General features: G+C 42.3%; 1 protein-coding gene across 1 annotated transcript; it reads right to left on the reverse strand.

Moving 5' to 3' along the window:
* Positions 1-315: 315 nt before the first annotated feature.
* smu1a (SMU1 DNA replication regulator and spliceosomal factor a) lies at positions 316-23,067 on the reverse strand. Its single transcript, XM_078214020.1, has 12 exons — positions 22,899-23,067; positions 13,930-14,140; positions 12,734-12,886; positions 11,199-11,309; positions 10,643-10,771; positions 10,122-10,241; positions 8,412-8,528; positions 3,896-4,023; positions 2,932-3,058; positions 2,266-2,433; positions 782-934; positions 316-628 (listed from the first exon to the last, which is right to left on the reverse strand). Exons 1-12 carry the CDS (start codon positions 22,922-22,924, stop codon positions 530-532), a joined length of 1,542 nt encoding a protein of 513 aa, XP_078070146.1. The 5' UTR covers positions 22,925-23,067; the 3' UTR covers positions 316-529.
* Positions 23,068-24,286: the final 1,219 nt, after the last annotated feature.

Below are 24,286 nucleotides of genomic sequence, written 5' to 3' on the forward strand. Positions count from 1 at the left end.
TTGTCACACTGCAAAGGTAAGATTTTTGATCTCAGTCAAGGATATGGAGAGTGTCGGTAAGTTGAGGCAGATCATTAGCCATTGTATCAAGTAGTGGAGCAGGCTTAAGGGGCTGCCCTTAATATTAACAGCAAAGGCCGTTTGACCACAGTAACAACTGATCTACAATGTGGAATTTACTAACTTGGAGATGGATAAGTTGAATTGGATGCTTCAGCAGTTATTGCCCACAACTGTTATTCAGGTCATGTATAAAAATTTGTAGAATTAACATTTCAGCTATTGCAGAACAAAACAATCACTGAGTTTGGTCACTCAATGTTACATTTTATTTTAAAACTACACTTTAAACTCTACAGTGATTTTGGTTCTGCAACAAAAATAGTCAACAGCACTGCAGTTACCAGGTGATTGTTTTGTATAAACGGAGGTTCAGCATTGTTCTGCGTGGGCAGACATTTAATTTAGAAACTAAAATGGTTATTTTAGAGGCAAAGGTTTAAAAAACAAAACCATAAGTATCACTCCTTCAAGGTTTCCAGAGTTTAAGGAGACCATCTTCACTGTAGGTTCCAATCAGGTTCTGATGTGGATGATGAGCAATTCCAATAACATCTTTTTCATGGACCTGCAAAATTATAACAAACAAAATGTACCAATACAAAAATAAAGGGCTTCAATTGACCTAAACAGGTCCCTCATTAAAATTCTTGTCTTAAACTCAATTTGCATATTGATTTACAGGATAGCATAGTTAAAATGTATACTGGTATCCCCTCACCGTCAATGTTCTTTCCAGTTTGCCAGTCACAGTACTGAAGCAGTATAGCACAAAATCTTCACCAACACAGTAGATCCATTCGCCACGTGGAGACAGACAGCAGCACACAAAGTCACCTCCCTCTCTTTTACCAGAGCTAAAGCTCCTCACAATCTGTAACAGAATGGATTTATAGTTATGGAGCTAGCAAGACATTAGTTTGAAATTCCTATTTCTCGAAACCATGCAACCCATTGAGTGTGCTGGCTCTTTCATAGATCAATCCAGTTACACCTAGTCATAACCCATATTCCTGCATTTTCTTTCTCCCAAGTATTTATCCACTTTATCAGCCTTCCAAATTCCAACCATTCAATGTTAAACATGCACTTCCATTCGTTAGCCAGTCACCTTAATCCCGTGCCCTCTGATTACAGACACTGCAGCTATTGGAAATTTTCTCTTAACATGTTCATAATTTTGAAGATCTCCAACAAATCTTTGCCTTATGGAGAACTTCTTCAGTTTCTCCATGTAAATGAATCATCTTTGGAAGCCCTTTTGCCAGAAGAACAATTTCCCTGAAGCAAATAAAAGATAATGCCTTTACCTTTAGCTCATTTGAAAAAATATTAGAAATGTTACATAGAATTGGCATTCAGCCCAACTGGTTTGTGCTGCATCAAGCCTCCCATCTATCTTCCAATCAATATTTTTTTTTCTACTCCTTTCTCCCTCGTTTTCATCTTGAATGCAGCTATGCTATTTCCCTTGATTAGTGGTGTGGAGTCCAATATTCCAGCACCCTGGGCAAAAAAGTTCCTCCTGAATTCTCTGGATGATCCATTTATATTTATTACCCCAAATTCCTTCCAAGTAATTTGTCAATTATTGCTGGGTTATTTCTAATACACAATATTAACCACACTAATTTCGTGATCTGATTCTTTTCTCCCAACCCAACATCTGAAGACGTGATGAGAGAGAATTTCATAGGTCCTGGTTCACATACAAAACCAGTGGATGGTAGCAGGCTAGAACCCTGCCATGACCAGATTTTGGAAATAGTCTTAATCAATGAATCAATCTACGGGAGAGGAGCTAATCCAAAGAAAAAGCCAAAGAACAAAACATGAAATTTAAGTGAAAACTTATGTTAGAGCTTATTAGCCAACAGATTTTACATCAAGTATTTTCTGAATAAACCAAAATTGAGATTTTTCCTAGCCATGCAAAAGTGATTGATGACTCAAACATTGAAATAATATCCAGGGATTAAATTAAAAAGTAACCCATCACCCCATTAAAAATCTTACATATCTCAAACTTTGAATTAAAGCCACACAACTATTGTTATACAAACTTGTTTAATTATGAGTGAAGCAAGTGAAACACTATACAAACTCAACATCCTGTCTTATTCAGTATTCTAGACTTCTTTTAAAAACTCATCCACTTCATTAATTGAAAACAAACCGCTTTAGTAAAACAGTATGCAGTCATACCTGTCCTTGCATGTTCATGATTACTACTGTATTCGACCGGTTACACACAACAAAGTGTTCAGGGTTCTTTGGCAGCAAGTGTACGCTGTTCACTGTGATATCGGTACCAGCAGAGCTGCCCAATGACTTGAAGGTATTTGCACACTCAGTTGTCTTCACATTCCAGATCTGCAAGTGAGGCAATAAAAATATTTCACACCACTCAAAATGCCTTTTATCAAATCAGCAGGAGTCTCCATGTGCAAAGTGTGGTGTTAAAAATTTATGGTGCCCATCTTGAAGTCACATCGAATTTGTATACGCACCTTGAGATCAAACAGAAATTGCTCATTTGTTAGGCTTGGCTATCAATTATTATGCACACTGGTCAAGATACACAAAAGTTCATTTCTATTTAATTCTAAAGGCTATTTAAAGGGACAAAGAAAGGAAAAAATACACACTGCTGAATTTTATGGCCAAAATTCCAATGATTTGAATATAAAATACTTTTCTTGGAAAATCTAAAGTATTAAACTACATTTTCTTGATTCACTAACACCAGAAGCGTGTAATGCCCCTGACCTACTGGCACACTTATTAACCCAAAAGGAAAAACCTTTTACATTCACAGATCTCTCATCATACATCATTTTTCACTTTAATATTCACTTTAATATTAAGTACCTTTACACTGCCGTCTGAGGATGCACTCAAAATGTAATGCCCATCTTGTGTAAATGTCACTTCGTTAACAAATGATGTATGACCTCGGAATTCCTTCAGCGTTTTTCCAGACTTCAGACCATGAATCCTACCAAAAAACGGTCATAATATATTATTAATGACACCCCCTTTTGGCATCACTACAGTTGCCCTCCCTCATACTGTTTCCTTGACCAAGCAAACAGCAGTTGTCAAAGATCAAAGTGAATCTCACTCTTGATTTCTCCTTAATCTTTTGGAGCTGGGGAGGAAAAGGATGAAAAACAATGCATCTTAACTTTGCGTGCCCCACCTAATGGATCAAGAACTTGAACATGGCACTATGACCAACAAAGATACTCTGCTCTTCCATGTTGCATGACAACATTAACACTGCATCCCTCTAGGTTATCAATCTTTACATCTTACCAAAGAGAATGTTTTTTAAAAACTCAGTTTCTCCATTTGAAACATCTACAGAATCAATACTTGAATATCTCTTTCACCGTTGTACCATGTTCAAGTTCCTAGAGTTAGAATGTGCCACCATTCTGAAACATTATCCTAAATACCATTAGGAACTGACAAACTATACCACAAGTCTTAGATTTGCTCAGACTAACAAGATGGTCCAGAAGAATAATGACTGATACCATTCTGTGTACACTCAAACCACCTAAACAGATTGCCTGGGTTGCAATCATTTGAGAGGTGTAAAATGTTATCATACAACTTAATTCGATATTGATTTCTCAGCTCCTGAGGTTATATTGCAATTCACAAACCTAACACAAAGCTTAAATGTGCGTTCCAACCCAGCAGATGATTCTTCCCTCCCCCCCCACCCAAGGATTTGGCTAGAATATTCCATCAGGCCTCCTAAAACATTTATGAGATGAGATGTGTGGGGAACAAAAATTCACAATCAAATTAAAAGACATCTCACCGGATTGTTTGGTCAAAAGATGCACTGAGAATCTGACTACTGTCTTTGGAGAAACTCAGGCAGGTTACTCCCTTACTGTGAGCACGTTCAAATCGGCGTAGACACTGACCACTCTGAATCTTCCAAACCTGTGGGGCAACCAACACATTGTTCAGGATTTAGTATCCCAGTCTCTGTAAGCAATTTGAAGTTTGCAGTGCAGAATTCCTTTAGCTGAAAATTTCACAATTAACAAATCATATTACAAAATAATCCTTTTCGCTCTTATTTAAAAATAAATGACCTACAATCTGCTGCTTGTGATCAGAGGGAACTCAGGTTACGGTGTTCAGATCAGCACTATTTACATACAAAAGGAAGGGCAAGAATTTGATCTCCATCGCAAATAAATGCAAAATAAGTAAGATTGTAGCATACTTTAATCTTTTGGCTCCATTTTACTTTCTTCACAGGAGGGGGATCAAAAGGGAGTGATATTAAAAAGTTGCAAAGAAAACAACATGGAGAACAGACAAATGCAGAAGTGTTTGCAAGGAATTATCAATGAATACACAATGAATCAATATTCTCTAAATGCAAAGTCAGCACATGGAAATTCTCCGTCTTGCAATAGTCTAGAAATCAGCAATTAGCACAAAGTTAACTGTGGCTTAACCCCAGTTCCCCCAATCACAGGATTCATCACATGCCATTACCCACCAAAATAATTTCACCTGAAATCCATCAGAAATAGGAATTGAACGATAAGGAACAAAATTCTTACAATCTCCAGATAATTCAAAGATTTTTAATCCTGAAAATGTATTCACATCAAGTTGAATTAAGCATTTTAACTAAGGTGGCTTGCAAAATTCAATACATTTTGAATGAAGACGTGCAGACTATCTCCTGATCTAACATGATCTAAATCATGAGAGCATTAACAAAATCACCATAGGTAGGACATGCTAAATATCACATTTCCTCATTGTACAGCCTTATTGAAGGTGCACTTTGGATGAATTACATAGGCCATTCACCCCAGCTGCTCCGCACCAACATTTATGCCCCACAAGTCTCTCACCCCTCTTCATCTCACCTTCTATTCCTTTAACTCTTGTGTTTATCTAGCGTCCCCTTAAATGCATCTATAAGAACATAAGAAATAGGAGCAGGAGTAGGCCATCTAGCCCCTCGAGCCTGCCCCGCCATTCAATAAGATCATGGCTGATCTGACGTGGATCAGTACCACTTACCCGCCTGATCCCCATAACCCTTAATTCCCTTACAGATCAGGAATCCATCCATCCGCGCTTTAAACATATTCAGCGAGGTAGCCTCCACCACCTCAGTGGGCAGAGAATTCCAGAGATTCACCACCCTCTGGGAGAAGAAGTTCCTCCTCAACTCTGTCTTAAACCGACCCCCCTTTATTTTGAGGCTGTGTCCTCTAGTTTTAACTTCCTTACTAAGTGGAAAGAATCTCTCCGCCTCCACCCTATCCAGCCCCCGCATTATCTTATAAGTCTCCATAAGATCCCCCCTCATCCTTCTAAACTCCAACGAGTACAAACCCAATCTCCTCAGCCTCTCCTCATAATCCAAACCCCTCATCTCCGGTATCAACCTGGTGAACCTTCTCTGCACTCCCTCCAATGCCAATATATCCTTCCTCATATAAGGGGACCAATACTGCACACAGTATTCCAGCTGCGGCCTCACCAATGCCCTGTACAGGTGCATCAAGACATCCCTGCTTTTATATTCTATCCCCTTCGCAATATAGGCCAACATCCCATTTGCCTTCTTGATCACCTGTTGTACCTGCAGACTGGGCTTTTGCGTCTCATGCACATGGACCCCCAGGTCCCTTTGCACGGTAGCATGTTTTAATTTGTTTCCATTGAGATAGTAATCCCATTTGTTATTATTTCCTCCAAAGTGTATAACCTCGCATTTATCAACGTTATACTCCATTTGCCATATCCTCGCCCACTCACTCAGCCTGTCCAAATCTCTCTGCAGATCTTCTCCGTCCTCCACACGATTCACTTTTCCACTTATCTTTGTGTCGTCTGCAAACTTCGTTACCCTACACTCCGTCCCCTCCTCCAGATCATCTATATAAATGGTAAATAGTTGCGGCCCGAGTACCGATCCCTGCGGCACGCCACTAGTTACCTTCCTCCAACCGGAAAAACACCCATTTATTCCGACTCTTTGCTTCCTGTCGGATAGCCAGTCCCCAATCCACTTTAACACACTACCCCCAACTCCGTGTGCCCTAATCTTCTTCAGTAGCCTTTTATGGGGCACCTTATCAAACGCCTTTTGGAAATCCAAAAACACCGCATCCACCGGTTCTCCTCCATCAACCGCCCGAGTCACATCTTCATAAAAATCCAACATGTTCGTCAAGCACGACTTTCCCCTCATGAATCCATGCTGCGTCTGATTGATCGAACCATTTCTATCCAGATGCCCTGCTATCTCCTCTTTAATAATGGATTCCAGCATTTTCCCTACTACCAGACGTTAAGCTGACCGGCCTATAGTTACCCGCCTTTTGTCTCCTTCCTTTTTTAAACAGCGGCGTAACATTAGCCGTTTTCCAATCAACCGGCACTACCCCAGAATGCAACGAGTTTTGATAAATAATCACTAACGCATCCACTATTACCTCTGACATTTCTTTCAATACCCTGGGATGCATTCCATCCGGACCCGGGGACTTATCCACCTTCAGTCCCATTAGTCTACCCAGCACTGCCTCTCTGGTAACATTAATTGTATTAAGTATTTCTCTATGCTAGTCTAGCAGAGATATTTGAATCATCGACAGCCACAGACGAGGTGCCTGAAGATTAGAGGGTGCCAAATGTTGTGCCTTTGTTTAAAAAGGGCTGCAGGGAAAAGCCTGGGAACTACAGGCTGGTGAGTCTCACATCTACTATGGGTAAGTTGTTAGAAGGTATTCTGAGAGACAGGATATACAGGCATTTAGAGACACAAGGACTGATTAGGGACAGTCAGCATACCTTTGAGTGGAAAATCATGTCTCACAAATTTGATTGAGTTTTTTGAAGGGGTAACCAAGAAGGCAGATGAGGGCAGTGCAGTTGATGTTGTCTACATGGACTTTAACAAGGCCTTTGACAAGGTACCGCATGGTAGGTTGTTGCATAAGGTTAAATCTCACAGGATCCAGGTTGAGATAGCCAAATGGATACAAAATTGGCTTGATGACAGAAGACAGAGGGTGGTTATAGAGGGTTGTTTTTCAAACTGGAGGCCTGTGACCAGCAGTGTGCCTCAGGGATCGGTGCTGGGTCCACTGTTATTTGTCATTTATATTAATGATTTGGATGAGAATTTAAGAGGCATGGTTAATAAGTTTACAGATGATACCAAGATTGGTGGCATGGTGGACAGTGAAGAAGGTTATCTAGGATCGCAACGGGATCTTGATCAATTGGGCCAGGGGGCGGACGAATGGCAGATGGAGTTTAATTTAAATAAATGAGAGGGGATGTATTTTGCTAGATCAAACCAGGGCAAGACTTACTCAGTTAATGACAGGGCATTGGAAGGAGTTACGGAACAAAGAGATCTAGGGGTATAGGTTCATAGCTCCTTGAAAGTGGAGTCACAGGTGGACAGAGTGGTGAAGAAAGCATTTGGCATGCTCGGTTTCATTGGTCAGAACATTGAATACAGGAGTTGGAATGTCTTGTTGAAGTTGTACAAGACGTTGATAAGGCCACACTTGGAATACTGTGTGCAGTTCTGGTCACCCTATTATAGAAAGGATATTATTAAACTAGAAAGTGCGGAAAAGATTTACTAGGATGCTACCGGGACTTGATGGTTTGAGTTATAAGGAGAGGCTGGATAGACTGGGACTTTTTCCTCTGGAGCGTAGGAGGTTTAAGGGTGATCTTATAGGGCTATAAAATAATGAGGTGCACAAATCAGCTAGTCAATATCTTTTCCCAAAGGTAGGGGAGTCTAAAACTAGAGTGCATAGGTTTAAGGTGAGAGAGGAGAGATATAAAAGGGTCCAGAGGGGCAATTTTTTTCACACAGAGGGTGGTGAGTGTCTGGAACAAGCTGTCAGAGGTAGTAGTGGAGGCGGGTACAATTTTGTCTTTTAAAAAATGTTTATAGACAGTTACATGGGTAAGATGGGTATAGAGGGATATGGGCCAAATGCAAGCAATTGGGACTAGCTTAGTGGTTTAAAAAAGGGGCAGCATGGACAAGTTGGGCTGAAGGGCCTGTTTCCATGCTGTAAATCTCTAACTCTACTTGCCTCAAATACGCAACGACTCCAAGTTCCACATTCTGACTATTCTCTTATTTGCCTAAATATTGATACAAATAACATTTAACTAGAGGATTGCTTGTTGTTTGTTTATTCCACCTTATATCCAAGGTGATGAAACATCAATCATTGCAAGTGAATTTATATGGACAATTTAAAACTTAAAGGCACCTTTGCATCGAAATAAAATATTTTCTCAGTTGAACTACCCACCTTAATCTTTCCGTCCTGTGCACCTGTAGCCAGCATTTCAGTATCACGACTGAAACACATGCAAAGAACTGCATCGTCCATCATCATGAAGTTATCCTGTGCTTGGTATTTCAGATCCTAGAAAGTGACATATGGGGAGTTAAGAAAAGGATGAAGTATCCATCGCTGATGCAACAGCAACACAACATCTGCTAACATACTAATTGTTGCAAAATTTTCTTAATGAGATAAAATAAACCAGAGAGGCCTCCAACAAGATATGTCCACTATACACATCAACAAACAGCTGATGAGAAACAGTTCAGAGGCGAAAAATTAATATCAACGTAGCTCCATTCAGTCAAATTGTTCATGTAACCTTCAGGGATACAGTAGTCACACTATAATAAAATGTGATGCAGTACCCTTTTATTGATAATCCACAAATTACACTTTTAGCAATGAAAAGTGTTGAGTTAAATACAGGTGAAACTTGGGACAGACTGTGAACTCCTTCACGAGGTTAACAAAAATTAACACCTAAACAAAATGAAAAGCGATCATTAATGGATTATGTACACCCACAGTAGCACACAGCACTAGAGTCCTGGGTTCAATTCCAGCCTTGGGTGACTGTATGTGTGAAGTTTGCACGTTCTCTGTGTGGGTTTCCTCCAGATGCTCCGGTTTCCGGTTAATTGGCCATGCTAAATTACCCTTTACTGTCAGGGGCATTAGCAGGGTAAATAAGTGGGGTTATGGGGATAGTGCCTGGCTGGGATTGTTGTTGGTGCAGGCTTGATGGGCTGAATGGTCTCCTTCTACACTGTAGGGCTTCTATTCTATTCAAACCAAATGTGCTATGCAATTAGGGACAACATGGCCTCTATCTCTGAACTTGGATAGTTGTGTAATTTTATTCAGCAGATACCAAACTGATCGATATGGCATCAGTGGAACATGCAGATTTGTTTCGAAAAGAGTAGGTTCTTCCCAATAGCTTTCTGCACACTTATAATAAATGTGAATTCTAAACCATGCTAAATTTATTGCAGGTAGAATTTAAAAATTGGCTTAAATATTCATTCATACTTTTACATTTCATATTTGAATGCCGAGCTCACATCAAAGCAAAAATATCGCCATCAGCACCTTTTTAAAAATATCCAGTGTTATTAAGAAATAGGTTTAGTCATTCCTGTACCTGTATGTTTTAAAATATTTCACCTGTATCCCAAGAGCACTAAATGTTCTGGCTGGAAAAGTCAACCAAATTTAACATGGATGAGCAAAATAGACTTTACAATTAGCAAAGCACCAGAAACAGCTACGAGTTCACGATACTGTGAAGTACTTGATTAAGAGAAGTTTGAATGGAGATCTTTAAACTACCATAGAACAGAATAGAATCCCTAGAGTGCAGTAGAGGCTATTTGACCCATCAAGTCTGCATCGACTCTCTGACAGAGCATCTTACCTAGGCCTTTTCCCCCACCCTATCCCATAATCCACACATTTCCCTTGGCTAATCCAACTAACCTACACATCTTTGGACTATGGGAGGAAACCGGAGCACCTGGAGGAAACCCACGCAGACACAGGGAGAACGTGCAAACTCCACACCCAAGGCTGGAATCAAACACAGGCGCTGTGAGGCAGCAGTGCTAACCGCTGTTCCACTATGCCACCTACATAAGATACCCGCTGCAAACCTCTCCCTCCTGTACTTACCTTTCTAATTTTGCCAGTGGTGAAGTTCCACACTTCGATAAAGCCGTCCACAGAACCAGTAACAAGGTATTGACCATCTGGAGAGAAGCGAGCACACTCCACATGGGACTTCTGACCAAACTGTTAAAAAAATACAAAATGATTGACTTCACATTCATGTCATTCTGAACATTACAATGAATTGTTTTACCCTTAGGAAATCTGGTTTTTATCTCGAGTTAAAGGTACTTAAACCCACCTTCCCCTGCACGTTCCCTCCAAATCTGAAAGTTGCATTTAAACGAAGGCTTGAAACTGCTTCGAAAAACTCTCACTTGAACATCATGTTTACCCACACCGCTAATCTATGAATAGTACAAAATTCTAGAACAAAACATTGAGATCATAGCTGTGCTTAGTCATTAAATGTGTATTTGCATGAATGGTTTAACCAATTCCATAGGGCTGAGAGTTCAGCTCGATCCTGTTTTGGACTGAGTAGGAGTAACATGTGTTTCATTAAATCCAAATATAACGTTTACCTTGATGTGTCTGCTGAGTTGTGTGGGGAATTTCTCTTCTTCTACATCTTTCACGGCTGCTTTACCTCTAAACAAGTCAATCGTCATACCTGGAGGAAGCAGCCCCTGGTGTTGCTGCCACTTTAATGCCTAGAGCAACCAAAAAATTATTTTTTTAAAAAGATGACATTTTAATAATGTATAAAATGACAAAAAATACACTATAAAAGCAAGAGAGCTGGTCGTGAATTATTTGCATTCTTGATTATTGTGGCCTAGGTTTCCCAATCTTAACACCCATTAAAACCCCTTCGTTTTAAATGCGTTACCACTGGCATTATAAAAGGAACACCTAGGTTAGCATTCCTTACATGTCTTTAATTTACCAATGTGCAACATGTAAACGATCTTCTCAGTGCAATAATTGTCTCTACTCAAATGCTTCTGCTTAGAACGTTCACTAATTTCAAAGTTACTGAAAACAACAGTCAGTGCTATGTTTATGCTCCAATCAACATATTCCAAGCATGGACATTAAATGGAATGCAATAAGTATAGCAAAATGCAGTACACTTACCTGACCCAACAAAGCCATGAGACGTGAAGGGGGCACCACACTGACTTCGCCTGCCAGTGCCTGAGCAATGGCTGCTCTGCGCTTCTCTTTACTGCTACCATCTGGGTAAGCCTAAGTAGAAACATACAGCAATGCACTGAGGCATGATGGATAATTGAGAAGTAAAATTTCACAGACTCTCAATTTATTCTGCTTGGTTGACTATGTTCTATTCACCTACCTCACAATTACAGATGGCAATGTGCGTCTGAGGTACTTTGAAATGCAATAAACATACCCAATAAGCTGCAGCTGAACGGCACTGGACTTAACAGAATCATAGAATCACTACAGTGCAGGAGGCCATTCAGCCCATCAAGTCTGCACCCAGAGCATCCCGCCTAGGCCCTAACCCTGTAACCCCACATATTTACCCCGCTAATTCCACTAACCTACACATCTTGAGACACTAAGGGGCAATTCAGCATGGCCAATCCACCTAACCTGAACATCTTTGGACTGTGGGAGGAAACTCACATATTATTGATATGAAGTAAAAAGACAAGGATTTTTTGTTTTTAAAAACACTGAGTTGTGATCAGGAATGTTCCCTGCCTGAAAGGATGGCGGAAGCAGGCTCCATAGACACTTTCAAAAGGGAAATGGATAAATATTTGAAGGATAAAGAAAAATTAGCAGGGCTATGGGAAAGAGTAGGGGTGTGTTGGATTAATTGGGATCAGTCTTTCAAAGTACTGACAGTTGCATGATGGACCAAGTGGCCTCCATGATACGTGCATTACAAATATATGCACGGCATGAAAACTGACACCCACAAGTCCATGCATTTCAACCCACCTCAGCTCCTGTACAAAAATAAATTGTATCATTGAAAGGGAAGGTGAAATAAATCAGGTAGACAGTCCAAACCACAGAAACTTAGGTTTCAGACATCATTAAATGTCTGGCTTGAAACATGAATGTGCCATTGCAGGTGAGAGGACTGATGTTGACTACACACCTTTAATATAAAACCACCTGTAGCAGCAAAGTATAATGGTGTTCAAACAAAACAGCCCCAGGCCTCCAAAGCAGGAATTTATACTTGTTTCATGTGGGTTGCATCATGATCCCATACATTCTCACTTTGTGAAATATTCAACCCCTTACTGTGATTGCCAAAGCCTCCAATAGTATGAATAGCCAGTCAGTGGAGAAATTAAATACTTCTTCACTTTATCCAATATTCAAAAGACACATTATTTATGGATAAGAATTATTAAAATCATTATCAATTTAAAAACCTTGGTTTCTCAGGGGTCTTTATTCAAGTTGTATGTTTAGCATCAATGGAAGTCATGGAGGGGGTAGGTGATGAAGTGTTGGAAAGAAATTAGAGACTTCACCAGTTTGACAAAAGCAGTAGAAAGTTTATTTATAATCTACACCTGGAGAGGATAGGTACCATACATTCAACAGATATCTGCTTCCTGTTCTCTCCACATGCTCTCCCTTCCCCCTTCCTAAAATTTGCCAAATGAAAGATGTTAACGTACCTCACGTGGATCAAAGTAGGACCTTGCTAGCAGGTTCTCGAGGTGAATATATCTCTCTGGTTGGGTCTGTTTTAACATAATCATCGGGTCAGTCTGTCGTAGCAATGATCTAGCAGCACCCAACTCACGAAGTTCAATCAGCTCTAAAACCACCTGGAGAATGAACAGAAGACAAAACAAGTTCAAAACTCTCAGTAATATGCCAAGCTTAGTTTATGGATTCACAGAGCACACTGCTGTTTTTCTTTCCGCAGAAGAGATTCACCAAAAACAAGGCACACCTAGACTTAGTAAAATCAATTATCCGGCATTAATCCAATTGTTAAAAGGTATTCACTCATGAGGTCAAGTCTAGAACAGTAGTGGCACAATTTATTTTGTGTTCACCTGAGGGCAGACAGAACCTTAGTTTAAAGTAGCATCTGAAAGATAGCATCTGACAGTGCAGCACCCACTCACTGCATGAAACTGCCGGCTCAGGGTTTGTGCTCAAGCCTTTTGGTACAAGTGAACATTGCTGCTTTCACATTGAGAGCAGCGCAATAGTAAAACACCACACTGTCAGAAGCATATCTGTTTACAAGGTTTCTAACTTCAGTAACTTGGAATTGTTAATTGTTTACAGCACATTGTCAAATAATTTCAGCATTTAACTTATAAAATGCTTTGTCTTTACTTTGATTTTGCCTTGGGGCATACTTAGGTTTGGTGCATTGCTGTTGAAACCTTGTGCTAGCTGACTTGACACAGGATTTTTTTTGTACTTTTTAGTGTGAATAATTTGGTCTTAAAATGGTGAGAAATTGGAAACCATAATCACTGAAGTAAATCTGACTTGTGTGATGATGGCTGCAAAATGTGTTTAGGTGGTAATGAGCTCTGAGTTACTGTTGAAGCTAACGTTTGCTGAAATAAATAGTGCATGGGAATTTTCAGTATTAGATTTGACAACTTCTAGAGAACTGGTAACCCAAAAGAGAGGAGTGGAAGGAGTTGCAAATAAGGGGGAAAACACAAGAAAAATATTTTCCCCTTCAGGTAGAAATCCTCCACAACAGTACAAAAACATACATAGCTATAGCAACACAATCCCCTCCTTGTGTCTTCAGATTAATCACATTTGATTAATTATTTTAAGCAAAATACTACGAATGGTGGAACCTGAAACAAGAACAGAGGAAGCAGGAAAAACTCACCTGTTCATACAAATCGATGAGAGTTTTATCAGGCAGCTTCAGTGACTGTATGGCTTGTAATACAGTGTCCCAGTGGCCGCTGTTTATATCTGCTACAAAACTCTCAATACTGTCCACAGTGTTCAGAGACACTGTGGTCTCTTCCTGTAAAGTTGCCAGGGTCCGGTGCAAATTGTTCTCCTTCAGATACTGCATGATCAGACGGACAACACTATGAAAGAAAAAGCAACCCTATTAACACATTAAAAATGCACCAGATTTATATTACAAACCAATACAAAGTAAATATACACGGCATGCTAAATCTACTTGTATTATAAATCTTACATCTAACATACCTCCTGTCTAACTTTCCTCTCATAAATGCCTATATCGACATTTGTGAAGAACAAACTTGGATTGCACCTTTTGCAACCTCAGTGCATCCTATAGTACTTTACTGCCCAAATGAATATCTTAGAAATACAGTTACTGGTGTAATGTATGAGACACAGCAGCCAATATGCATACATCAAGCGCCCACAAAAGACAATGTGATAATGACTAGAAAGACGACAAACTAGGGCCGCATTCCCTGGTATTTAGAAGGTCCCTTCCTAACAGCCACAGTGCAAGTACCCACACCAGATGGACTGGCAGTGGCTCACCACCACCTTCTTGAGAGCAGTTAGAGATGAGGCCTCACCAGCAACACCCACTTTCCATGAAAGAATTTTTAAAAAGGTCAACAGTGATTTGATTTAAGTTTTCAAGTTTTGAAGGGGAATAGATAGGGTAGATAGAAGCTACTACCAGAGTTGGGGAATCCAAGACTAGGGAGCATAGTATCAAAATTAGAGCCAGCCCTTTCCGGAGGGAAAACAGGAAATACTTCTACGCACAAAGGATGGTAGGTATTTGGAACTCACTTACGGAAACAGCAATTCTTGTTAGATAAATTGTTAATTTAAAGTCTGAGACTGAAAGATTATTAACCAAAGGCAGCTTTGTAAAGTTAGGTCAGAGATCAGCATGATCCCACTGAATTGCGGAACAGGCTCTGGGGCTAAATGGCCTCCTCTAGGTCTTTTGTTTACATTTCAGTTGTGTCAATTGAAAGACAACTGTTGATCTAGAGTTATTTCACGCCTCAAAATTGTGCCGGGGCTCTCCTCAAAGATATAATATATATTATATAGCAAAGATTTAACATATAATCTAAAGACAAAAGTGCAGCAATCCCTCAGCACTGCATTAAAAGGATTACCTAGATTATGTGCTCATATCTCTGGGGTGGGCCTTACACCAATAACATGAAAGGCTGAAATTTTTTAAATTGCTAGAGGAAATTGCCAATGTAAAATTTGCATCTAGGGGCTGCTGCACCATATCTTACAGGAGGATGCAATGACACTGTGACATGTTTACATAGGAGGTTTCTATTACTAAATCAGATACAGGAATTTATAATGGAAATATCAAAACAAGATTCCTGCACCCAATACACTCACTTCATCCAACAACAATTTGCATTTTTATAACACCTAAAATGTAGGGAAATGCTCCAAGGTTCTTGAAAGAACATTGCAAAACAAAGTTTGATACCAGGCCATATGAGGAGTTATTAGGCTAGATTACAGAGTTACAGATGGAGGAAGATGAGAGATAGGAAGAGATGCAGCCATCTGCCCTCTCGACTAGGGGCAAAAGATCCCATGGCACTATTTCACTTGTCATGTCACCTCCTTGTGTGGTTGAGTGTCAAATTTTGCTTTATAATGTAAATTGAAGTGCCTTGAAATGCATTGCTATGGTAAAGGGGCTATTTATAGATTGGCAAAGCAATCCAAGTGACATGAGGAATTTTTTTTTATAACCACAGTGAGTTATGACAATCTGAAGTGCACTGCCTGCAAGTTTTCAAAAAGAAAATTAGACATAACTTATAAGGGAATATACCGTGGGGCTCTGAGCAAGGTCCAGAGGAGGGGGATTTGAGAGTCAGCATAGGTATGATGTCTCAAATGGCCTCCTTCCGTGGTGAATCATTATATAAGGAAACAGTGTTGATACCACAGCCCAGTTCCCAGATACTGCTATATAACACATGATTTAGCCCTCAGCTCTAGGGGCTATGGTTTGAAGTTGGGAATTAATATTTAAGCTATAGGTTGGTGCGGGTACTAAAATGGCCATCGGCAGTAATTGGGCTGTCAATACCAGAGATCACTGCTGACAATGTCAGTCTCAACGCCTTCCCATTTGTCATACCCAGGCAAATGGGAATCACTTCAAAAATGCCTTTCTATGTTGATGATTGTGCTCCACATGTTCCTCCTCACACTCTCTTCATTTAACTCCATTAACATACTCTCCTACTGTCTTCTCTTATGCATTGTCGTTTCCCTTAAATTCCCCCATTGGATTTATTGGTGATTATCTTATATTTATGGCTTTGTATTCCCTCCACAAGCAGAAACACCTTCTCTATGTCTACCTTATTGAAAGAAGTTTAACAACACCAGGTTAAAGTCCAACAGGTTTATTTGGTAGCAAAAGCCACACAAGCTTTCGAGGCTCTAAGCCCCTTCTTCAGGTGAGTGGGAATTCTGTTCACAAACAGAACTTATAAAGACACAGACTCAATTTACATGAATAATGGTTGGAATGTGAATACTTACAACTAATCCAGTCTTTAAGAAACAAAACAATGGGAGTGGAGAGAGCATCAAGACAGGCTAAAAAGATGTGTATTGTCTCCAGACAAGACAGCCAGTGAAACTCTGCAGGTCCACGCAACTGTGGGAGTTACAAATAGTGTGACATGAACCCAATATCCCGGTTGAGGCCGTCCTTGTGTGTGCGGAACTACAGAAACTCGGCACACATGGAGCAGTTGAACCAGGAGCGCTCCTCGTCACAATGGATGTCTCAGCACTCTACACCAGCATCCCCCATGACGATGGCATTGCTGCAACGGCCTCAGTGCTCAGCGCCAACAACTGCCAGTTTCCAGATGCAATTTTACATCTCATCCGCTTCATCCTGGACCACAATATCTTCACCTTCAACAACCAGTTCTTCATCCAGACACACGGAACAGCCATGGGGACCAAATTTGCACCTCAATATGCCAACATCTTCATGCACAGGTTCGAACAAGACTTCTTCACCGCACGGGACCTTCAACCGATGCTATACACTAGATACATCGATGACATTTTCTTCCTTTGGACTCATGGTGAACAATCACTGAAACAACTCTATGATGACATCAACAAGTTCCATCCCACCATCAGGCTCACCATAGACTACTCTCCAGAATTGGTTGCATTCTTGGACACGCGCATCTCCATTAAGGACGGTCACCTCAGCACCTCACTGTGCCGCAAGCCCACGGATAACCTCACGATGCTCCACTTCTCCAGCTTCCACCCTAAACACGTTAAAGAAGCCATCCCCTACGGACAAGCCCTCCGTATACACAGGATCTGCTCGGATGAGGAGGATCGCAACAGACACCTCCAGACGCTGAAAGATGCCCTCATAAGAACAGGATATGGCGCTAGACTCATTGATCAACAGTTCCAACGCGCCACAGCGAAAAACCGCACCGACCTCCTCAGAAGACAAACACGGGACACAGTGGACAGAGTACCCTTCGTTGTCCAGTACTTCCCCGGAGCGGAGAAGCTACGGCATCTCCTCCGGAGCCTTCAACATGTCATTGATGAAGACGAACATCTCGCCAAGGCCATCCCCACACCCCCACTTCTTGCCTTCAAACAACCGCACAACCTCAAACAGACCATTGTCCGCAGCAAACTACCCAGCCTTCAGGAGAACAGTGACCAAGACACCACACAACCCTGCCACAGCAACCTCTGCAAGACGTGCCGGATCATCGACACAGATGCCATCATCTCACGTGAGAACACCATCCACCAGGTACACGGTACATACTCTTGCAACTCGGCCAACGTTGTCTACCTGATACGCTGCAAGAAAGGATGTCCCGAGGCATGGTACATTGGGGAAACTATGCAGACGCTGCGACAACGGATGAATGAACACCGCTCGACAATCACCAGGCAAGACTGTTCTCTTCCTGTTGGGGAGCACTTCAGCGGTCACGGGCATTCGGCCTCTGATATTCGGGTAAGCGTTCTCCAAGGCGGCCTTCGCAACACACGACAGCGCAGAGTCGCTGAGCAGAAACTGATAGCCAAGTTCCGCACACACAAGGACGGCCTCAACCGGGATATTGGGTTCATGTCACACTATTTGAAACTCCCACAGTTGCGTGGACCTGCAGAGTTTCACTGGCTGTCTTGTCTGGAGACAATACACATCTTTTTAGCCTGTCTTGATGCTCTCTCCACTCCCATTGTTTTGTTTCTTAAAGACTGGATTAGTTGTAAGTATTCACATTCCAACCATTATTCATGTAAATTGAGTCTGTGTCTTTATAAGTTCTGTTTGTGAACAGAATTCCCACTCACCTGAAGAAGGGGCTTAGAGCCTCGAAAGCTTGTGTGGCTTTTGCTACCAAATAAACCTGTTGGACTTTAACCTGGTGTTGTTAAACTTCTTACTGTGTTTACCCCAGTCCAACGCCGGCATCTCCACATCATGACTACCTTATTGAACCCTTCATAATTCAAAGACCTAAATCAGATCGCCCATCGGTCTTCTCTATGACCAGAGCTGCAGCTTATTGAGCCATTTCTGATAGTTACAATGTCCCAGTTGTCACTCAACAGCTAGTCTTCACAAACAAGTAACTTCCAGGAAAATGCGAGGTCTGTACATTGGTTCCACAGCACATTAACAAGCTATTTGGTCCATGCTGTTGTTCATGCTCCACACGAGTCTAGTCCCACCCTCTCAACACATCTTTTTCACTCACATTTATTCAGATTCCTCTGAAGTGCATCTATACTATTCTCCTCAACCACTCCCTGTGGCAGCAAATTCCATGTTCTTACCACTGTCGGATGAAAGATATTTCTCCTGAATTGCCCGTTCACAGAATCTGTACAGCAAAATCTAGCTCAGTTGGCTGGACGGCTGGTTTGTGATGCAGTGACACCTGACAGGTTCAATTCCCATACCGGCTGAGGTTATTTACGAAGGCCTGCCTTCTCAACCTTTTCCTTCACCTGAGGTGTGATCCTCAGGTTAAATCACCACCAGTCAGCACTCCTCCTCAAAAGGGGAGAGCAGCCTACGGTCATTTGGGGCTATGGCGACTTTACCTTACCGTTGCAGCATAATTCAGCCTATTGTGTCTGTACCAGCTCTCCGAATAAGCAATTCACCTAGTACCACTCCCCCACTTCTCAGTAACCCTGCACGTTCTTCCTTTGAAAATAATCTCCTAATTCCCTTTTGAATGTCTTGAGTCTGCCTCCACCACACACACAGGCAAATTCCAAACCTCAACCACTCGCTGCATGAAAAGGTTTCCCTCAAGTTGCCACAGCTTATTTCACCTATTATCTTAAATCTGCACCCTCTTGTTCTTAATGTGAGAAAACCCTTTCAGCAGTGCAAACAGTTTCTCCCCATCTATTCTGTCCAGACCCCCTCGTGATTTTGAATACATCCATCAAATCTCCACCTTCTCTCCAAGGAAAAATGTCCCAACTTCTCCAATATTATCTTTGTAATTGCTGTTCCTCAGCCCGGGAACCATCCATGTGAACCACTTTTGCACTCTCTGTAATTAAGATTGCCAATGTGATTAAATGTATGCCTGGAAGTTTCATCATAGGAACTGCCCTCACACTCCAGCCATTAGTCGGCCAACACATCAATCCTTGTGACTTTCTATGCTAATTGGAAAACAAAAGGACTCATTATCCACCTGGCTGATGCTTAACTGTTAATGCAACAGCCTTTTTCCACCCCGCCATTGTCAATATTTTGACATCTAGCAAAGAGAAAAGCACAAAGAAAATGACAAACAAAAAATCCTTTTTGGACGTCCTGATAATTTTTCCCCAGGGTTGCACACAGCAGTGTCCCAAAGATTGATCTTCAATTCCTAGCAGGCTGGCAAACCCAAAAACTTTCCTCAGGTGCCCAACGCCCTCAACTGGAGACAATACGGTCATACGAATTAGGAGCAGGAGTCAGCTATTCAGCCCCTCAAGCCTCCTCCACCATTCGATAAGATGACAGCTGATCCCATTTTGGCCTCAACGCTACTTTCTGCATAGCCAGGTCCACCGATAACCCCAGACTCCCTTAGAACCATAGAAAATTACAGCTCAGAAACAGGCCCTTTGGCCCCTCTTGTCTGTGCCGAACCATTTTTTGCCTAGTCCCACTGACCTGCACTTGGACCATATCCCTCCACACCCCTCTCATCCATGAACCCGTCCAAGTTTTTCTTAAATGTTAAAAGTAACCCCGCATTTACCACTTTATCCGGCAGCTCATTCCACACTCCCACCACACTCTGCGTGAAGAAGCCCCCCCCAAATATTCCCTTTAAACGTTTCTCCTTTCACCCTTAACCCATGCCCTCTGGGTTTTTTTCTCCCCTAGCCTCAGCGGAAAAAGCCTGCTTGCATTCACTCTATCTATACCCATCAAAATCTTATACACCTCTATCAAATCTCCCCTCAATCTTCTACGCTCCAGGGAATAAAGTCCCAACCTATTCAATCTCTCTCTGTAACTCAGCTTCTCAAGTCCCGGCAACATCCTTGTGAACCTTCTCTGCACTCTTTCAATCTTATTTACATCCTTCCTGTAACTAGGTGACCAAAACTGTACACAATACTCCAAATTCGGCCTCACCAATGCCTTATATAACCTTACCATAACACTCCAACTTTTATACTCGATACTCCGATTTATAAAGGCCAATGTACCAAAGGCACTCTTTACGACCCTATCCACCTGTGGCATCATTTTTAGGGAATTCTGTACCTGTATTCCCAGATCCCTCTGTTCAACTGCACTCTTCAGAGTCCTACCATTTACCCTGTACGTTCTTCTTTGGTTTGTCCTTCCAAAGTGCAATATCTCACACTTGTCTGCGTTAAATTCCATTTGCCATTTTTCAGCCCATTTTTCTAGTTGGTCCAAATCCCTCTGCAAGCTTTGAAAACCTTCCTCACTGTCCACTACACCTCCAATCTTTGTATCATCAGCAAACTTGCTGATCCAATTTACCACATTATCATCCAGATCATTGATATAGATGACAAACAACAATGGACCCAACACCGATCCCTGCGGCACACCACTAGTCACAGGCCTCCACTCAGAGAAGCAATCCTCCACAACCACTCTCTGGCTTCTTCCATTGAGCCAGTGTCTAATCCAATTTACTACCTCCCCATGTATACCTAGCGACTGAACCTTCCTAACTAACCTCCCATGAGGGACCTTGTCAAAGACCTTGCTGAAATCCAGGTAGACAACATCCACCGCCATCCCTTCATCCACTTTCCTGGTAACCTCCTCGAAAAACTCTAATAGATTGGTCAAACATGACCTACCACGCACAAAGCCATGTTGACTCTCCCTAATAAGTCCCTGTCTATCCAAATATTTGTAGATCCTATCCCTTATCACACCTTCCAATAACTTGCCCACCACCGACGTCAAACCTTGTTCGTCAAGAATCTCCATCTTAGCCATAAAAAACATTTATTGGTCCAGTCTCCACTGCACTGCAGGGAAACGGAGTCCCAAAGATTCAAGACCTTCAGTGGAAAAAAATCCCTTTGCGTCTCCGACTTAAGGGGGACACCCATTATTTTTTTTAAGTGCCCCCTAGTTCTAGTCACTCCCACGGGGACACGCACACACACCAAATTTAAGGGAGATGGCAATGGCAGAGTGGTTAGCACTGCTGCTTCAGTGTCAGGGACCTAGCTTCAATTCTGGCCTCGGCCCCTGTCTGTGTGCAGTTTGCACTTTCTCCGTGCCTGCGTGGGTTTCCTCCCAGTGCTCCAGGTTCCTCCCACAGTCACAGTTCAAAGATGTGCAAGTTAGATGGAATGGCCAAGCTAAATTGACCAACTGTCAGGGGGATTAGCAGGGTAAATCTGTGGGGTTATGGAAATAGAGCTCAGGTGGGATTGTGGTCAATACAGACTCGATGGGCTGAACGGCCTCCTTCTGTACTGCAGGGGCCCTATGATGTGTGGAGGGAAGTTTTTCACAGAGTGGTAGGTGCCTGGAACGTACTGCCAGAGATGGTGGTGGAAGCAAGCACTTTAGCAACATTTAAGAGGCATCTGGATGGGTACATGAATAGGGAGGGAATAGAGGGATACGGACCGAGTAAGGGCAGAAGGGTTTTTTTTTGTAGTTTAGTTAGGGCATCATGATCAGTATGGGCTTGGAGGACCAAAGGGCCTGTTCCTGTGCTGTCCAGTTCTTTGTTTTTGTTGTTCAATGCTCCAGTTGAAGCTGAACCAGTGTTTTACACTATTGGACGTATTAGTGACCATCTCATATTATCAAGCCCCCTTGGGTTTGAGTCCCAGCTACCAATAGGGACTCTATCGGAGGGACAGGCCTCTACACATCAGCCTTCATCATAGAAACATGGGAGCTACGAGTAGGCCATTCAGCCCTTTGAGACTGGTCTGCCATTCAGTATGATCATCCAATTCAATATCCTGATCCCCTTTCCTCCGTAATCATAGAATCCCTACGGTCTAGACAAGGTTTTGGCCTTAACTACTTTCTGTGGTAGTGAATTCCATTTTTAAAGGACCGTAGGTTTATTGTCAGTGCAACCCCGGAGTCATTGCATTGCCAAGCCCAGCCGATGCCGCAAATAATGCAAAGTGTGAATTCAGCGCTCGAACTCTCTACTCTGGAATATATATTAAATTAAAGAGCTGGGCTTTGCTTTTTGATTGCAGAGCCGCCGCCGCGCGCTCCAGGGCTCGAGCCGCCAACCGCCCCGCGTTCCATTAACGGTCCCGCGCGGTTTGAATTCTAAAGGCTCCGCTTACTCCGCCGATTCGATCTCGATCGACATGTCGGCCGCCCGCTCCCTTCACCGACCAATAAAGGAAGGAGACAGGAAAACAAATTTGGCCAAAAAACAGCTCCTCTTCCAGGCCCCACAGCTCCAGCACAACCTGCTTCCGGTCTCCCCAATCATCTACTTCCGGGGTAAGTGAGTCCTTCCTCCCCTTCCGGAAGTGAGCTCTCCAACCAATCAGTGAAGAGGATTATGTGTCTACAATGAGTCAACCCATCAAGGGAGAGGGATATTGTTTTTTTTGCACGATTGCCCCTTAATGTCCCCAACCTCCCCCTCTCTGAAACCAGGGGCCACACCCCACCCTCTGTCATTTTCTTTCTGACCCCCCAACACCTGGGGAGAGAACCCCCCCCCCCCATCCCTTCCTCCTTTACCCCCTCTCTGTGCCTCCCATAAGGGCCAGAGAGGCCCCCAAAAGAAAAAACAATGCCCCCAACCCCTCTCCCCTTCTTACTTATGAAGTAAGCATAGGTTGGGGAAGGAAACTGCTGGGATGGGCACAATTGTAATGTGGAGCTTGTTCAAGGAACAGCTACTATGCGTCCTCGATAAATATGTACCTGTCAGGCAGGGAGGAAGCAGTCGTGTGAGGGAAACCATGGTTTACTAAAGAGGTTGAATCTCTTGTGAAGAGGAAGAAGGAGACTTATGTTAAGATGAGACGTGAAGGCTCAGTTAGGGCGCTTGAGAGTTACAAGTTAGCCAGGAAGGACCTAAAGAAAGAGTTAAGAAGAACCAGGGGGGACATGAGAAGTCTTTGTCAGGTAGGGTCAAGGAAAACCCTAAAGCTTTCTATAGGTATGTCAGGAGTAAAAGAATGACTAGGGTAAGATTAGGGCCAGTCAAGGACAGTAGTGGGAAGTTGTGCGTGGAGTCTGAAGAGATAGGAGAGGCACTAAATGAATATTTTTCATCGGCATTCACACAGGAGAGGGACAGTGTTGTCGAGGGGAGTACTGAGATGCAGGCTGTTGGACTGGATGAGATTGAGGTTCATAAGGAGGAGGTGTTAGCAATTCTGGAAAGGGTAAAAATAGATAAGTCCCTTGGGCTGGATGGGATTTATCCTAGGATTCTCTGGAAGGCTAGAGAGGAGATTGCAGAGCCTTTGGCTTTGATCTTTCTGTCGTCATTGTCTACAGGAACAGTGTCAGAAGACTGGAGGATAGCAAATGTTGTCCCCTTGTTCAAGAAGGGGAATAGGGACAACCTTGGTAGTTATAGACCGGTGAGCCTTACTTCTGTTGTGGGCAAATTTTTCGAAAGGATTATAAGAGATAGGATTTACAATCATCTAGAAAGGAATAATTTGATTAAGGATAGTCAGCACAGTTTTGTGAAGGGTAGGTCGTG

This window comes from Mustelus asterias, chromosome 6, assembly GCF_964213995.1.
Source record: "Mustelus asterias chromosome 6, sMusAst1.hap1.1, whole genome shotgun sequence".
In the NCBI taxonomy this organism is placed as follows: Eukaryota; Metazoa; Chordata; class Chondrichthyes; order Carcharhiniformes; family Triakidae; genus Mustelus; species Mustelus asterias.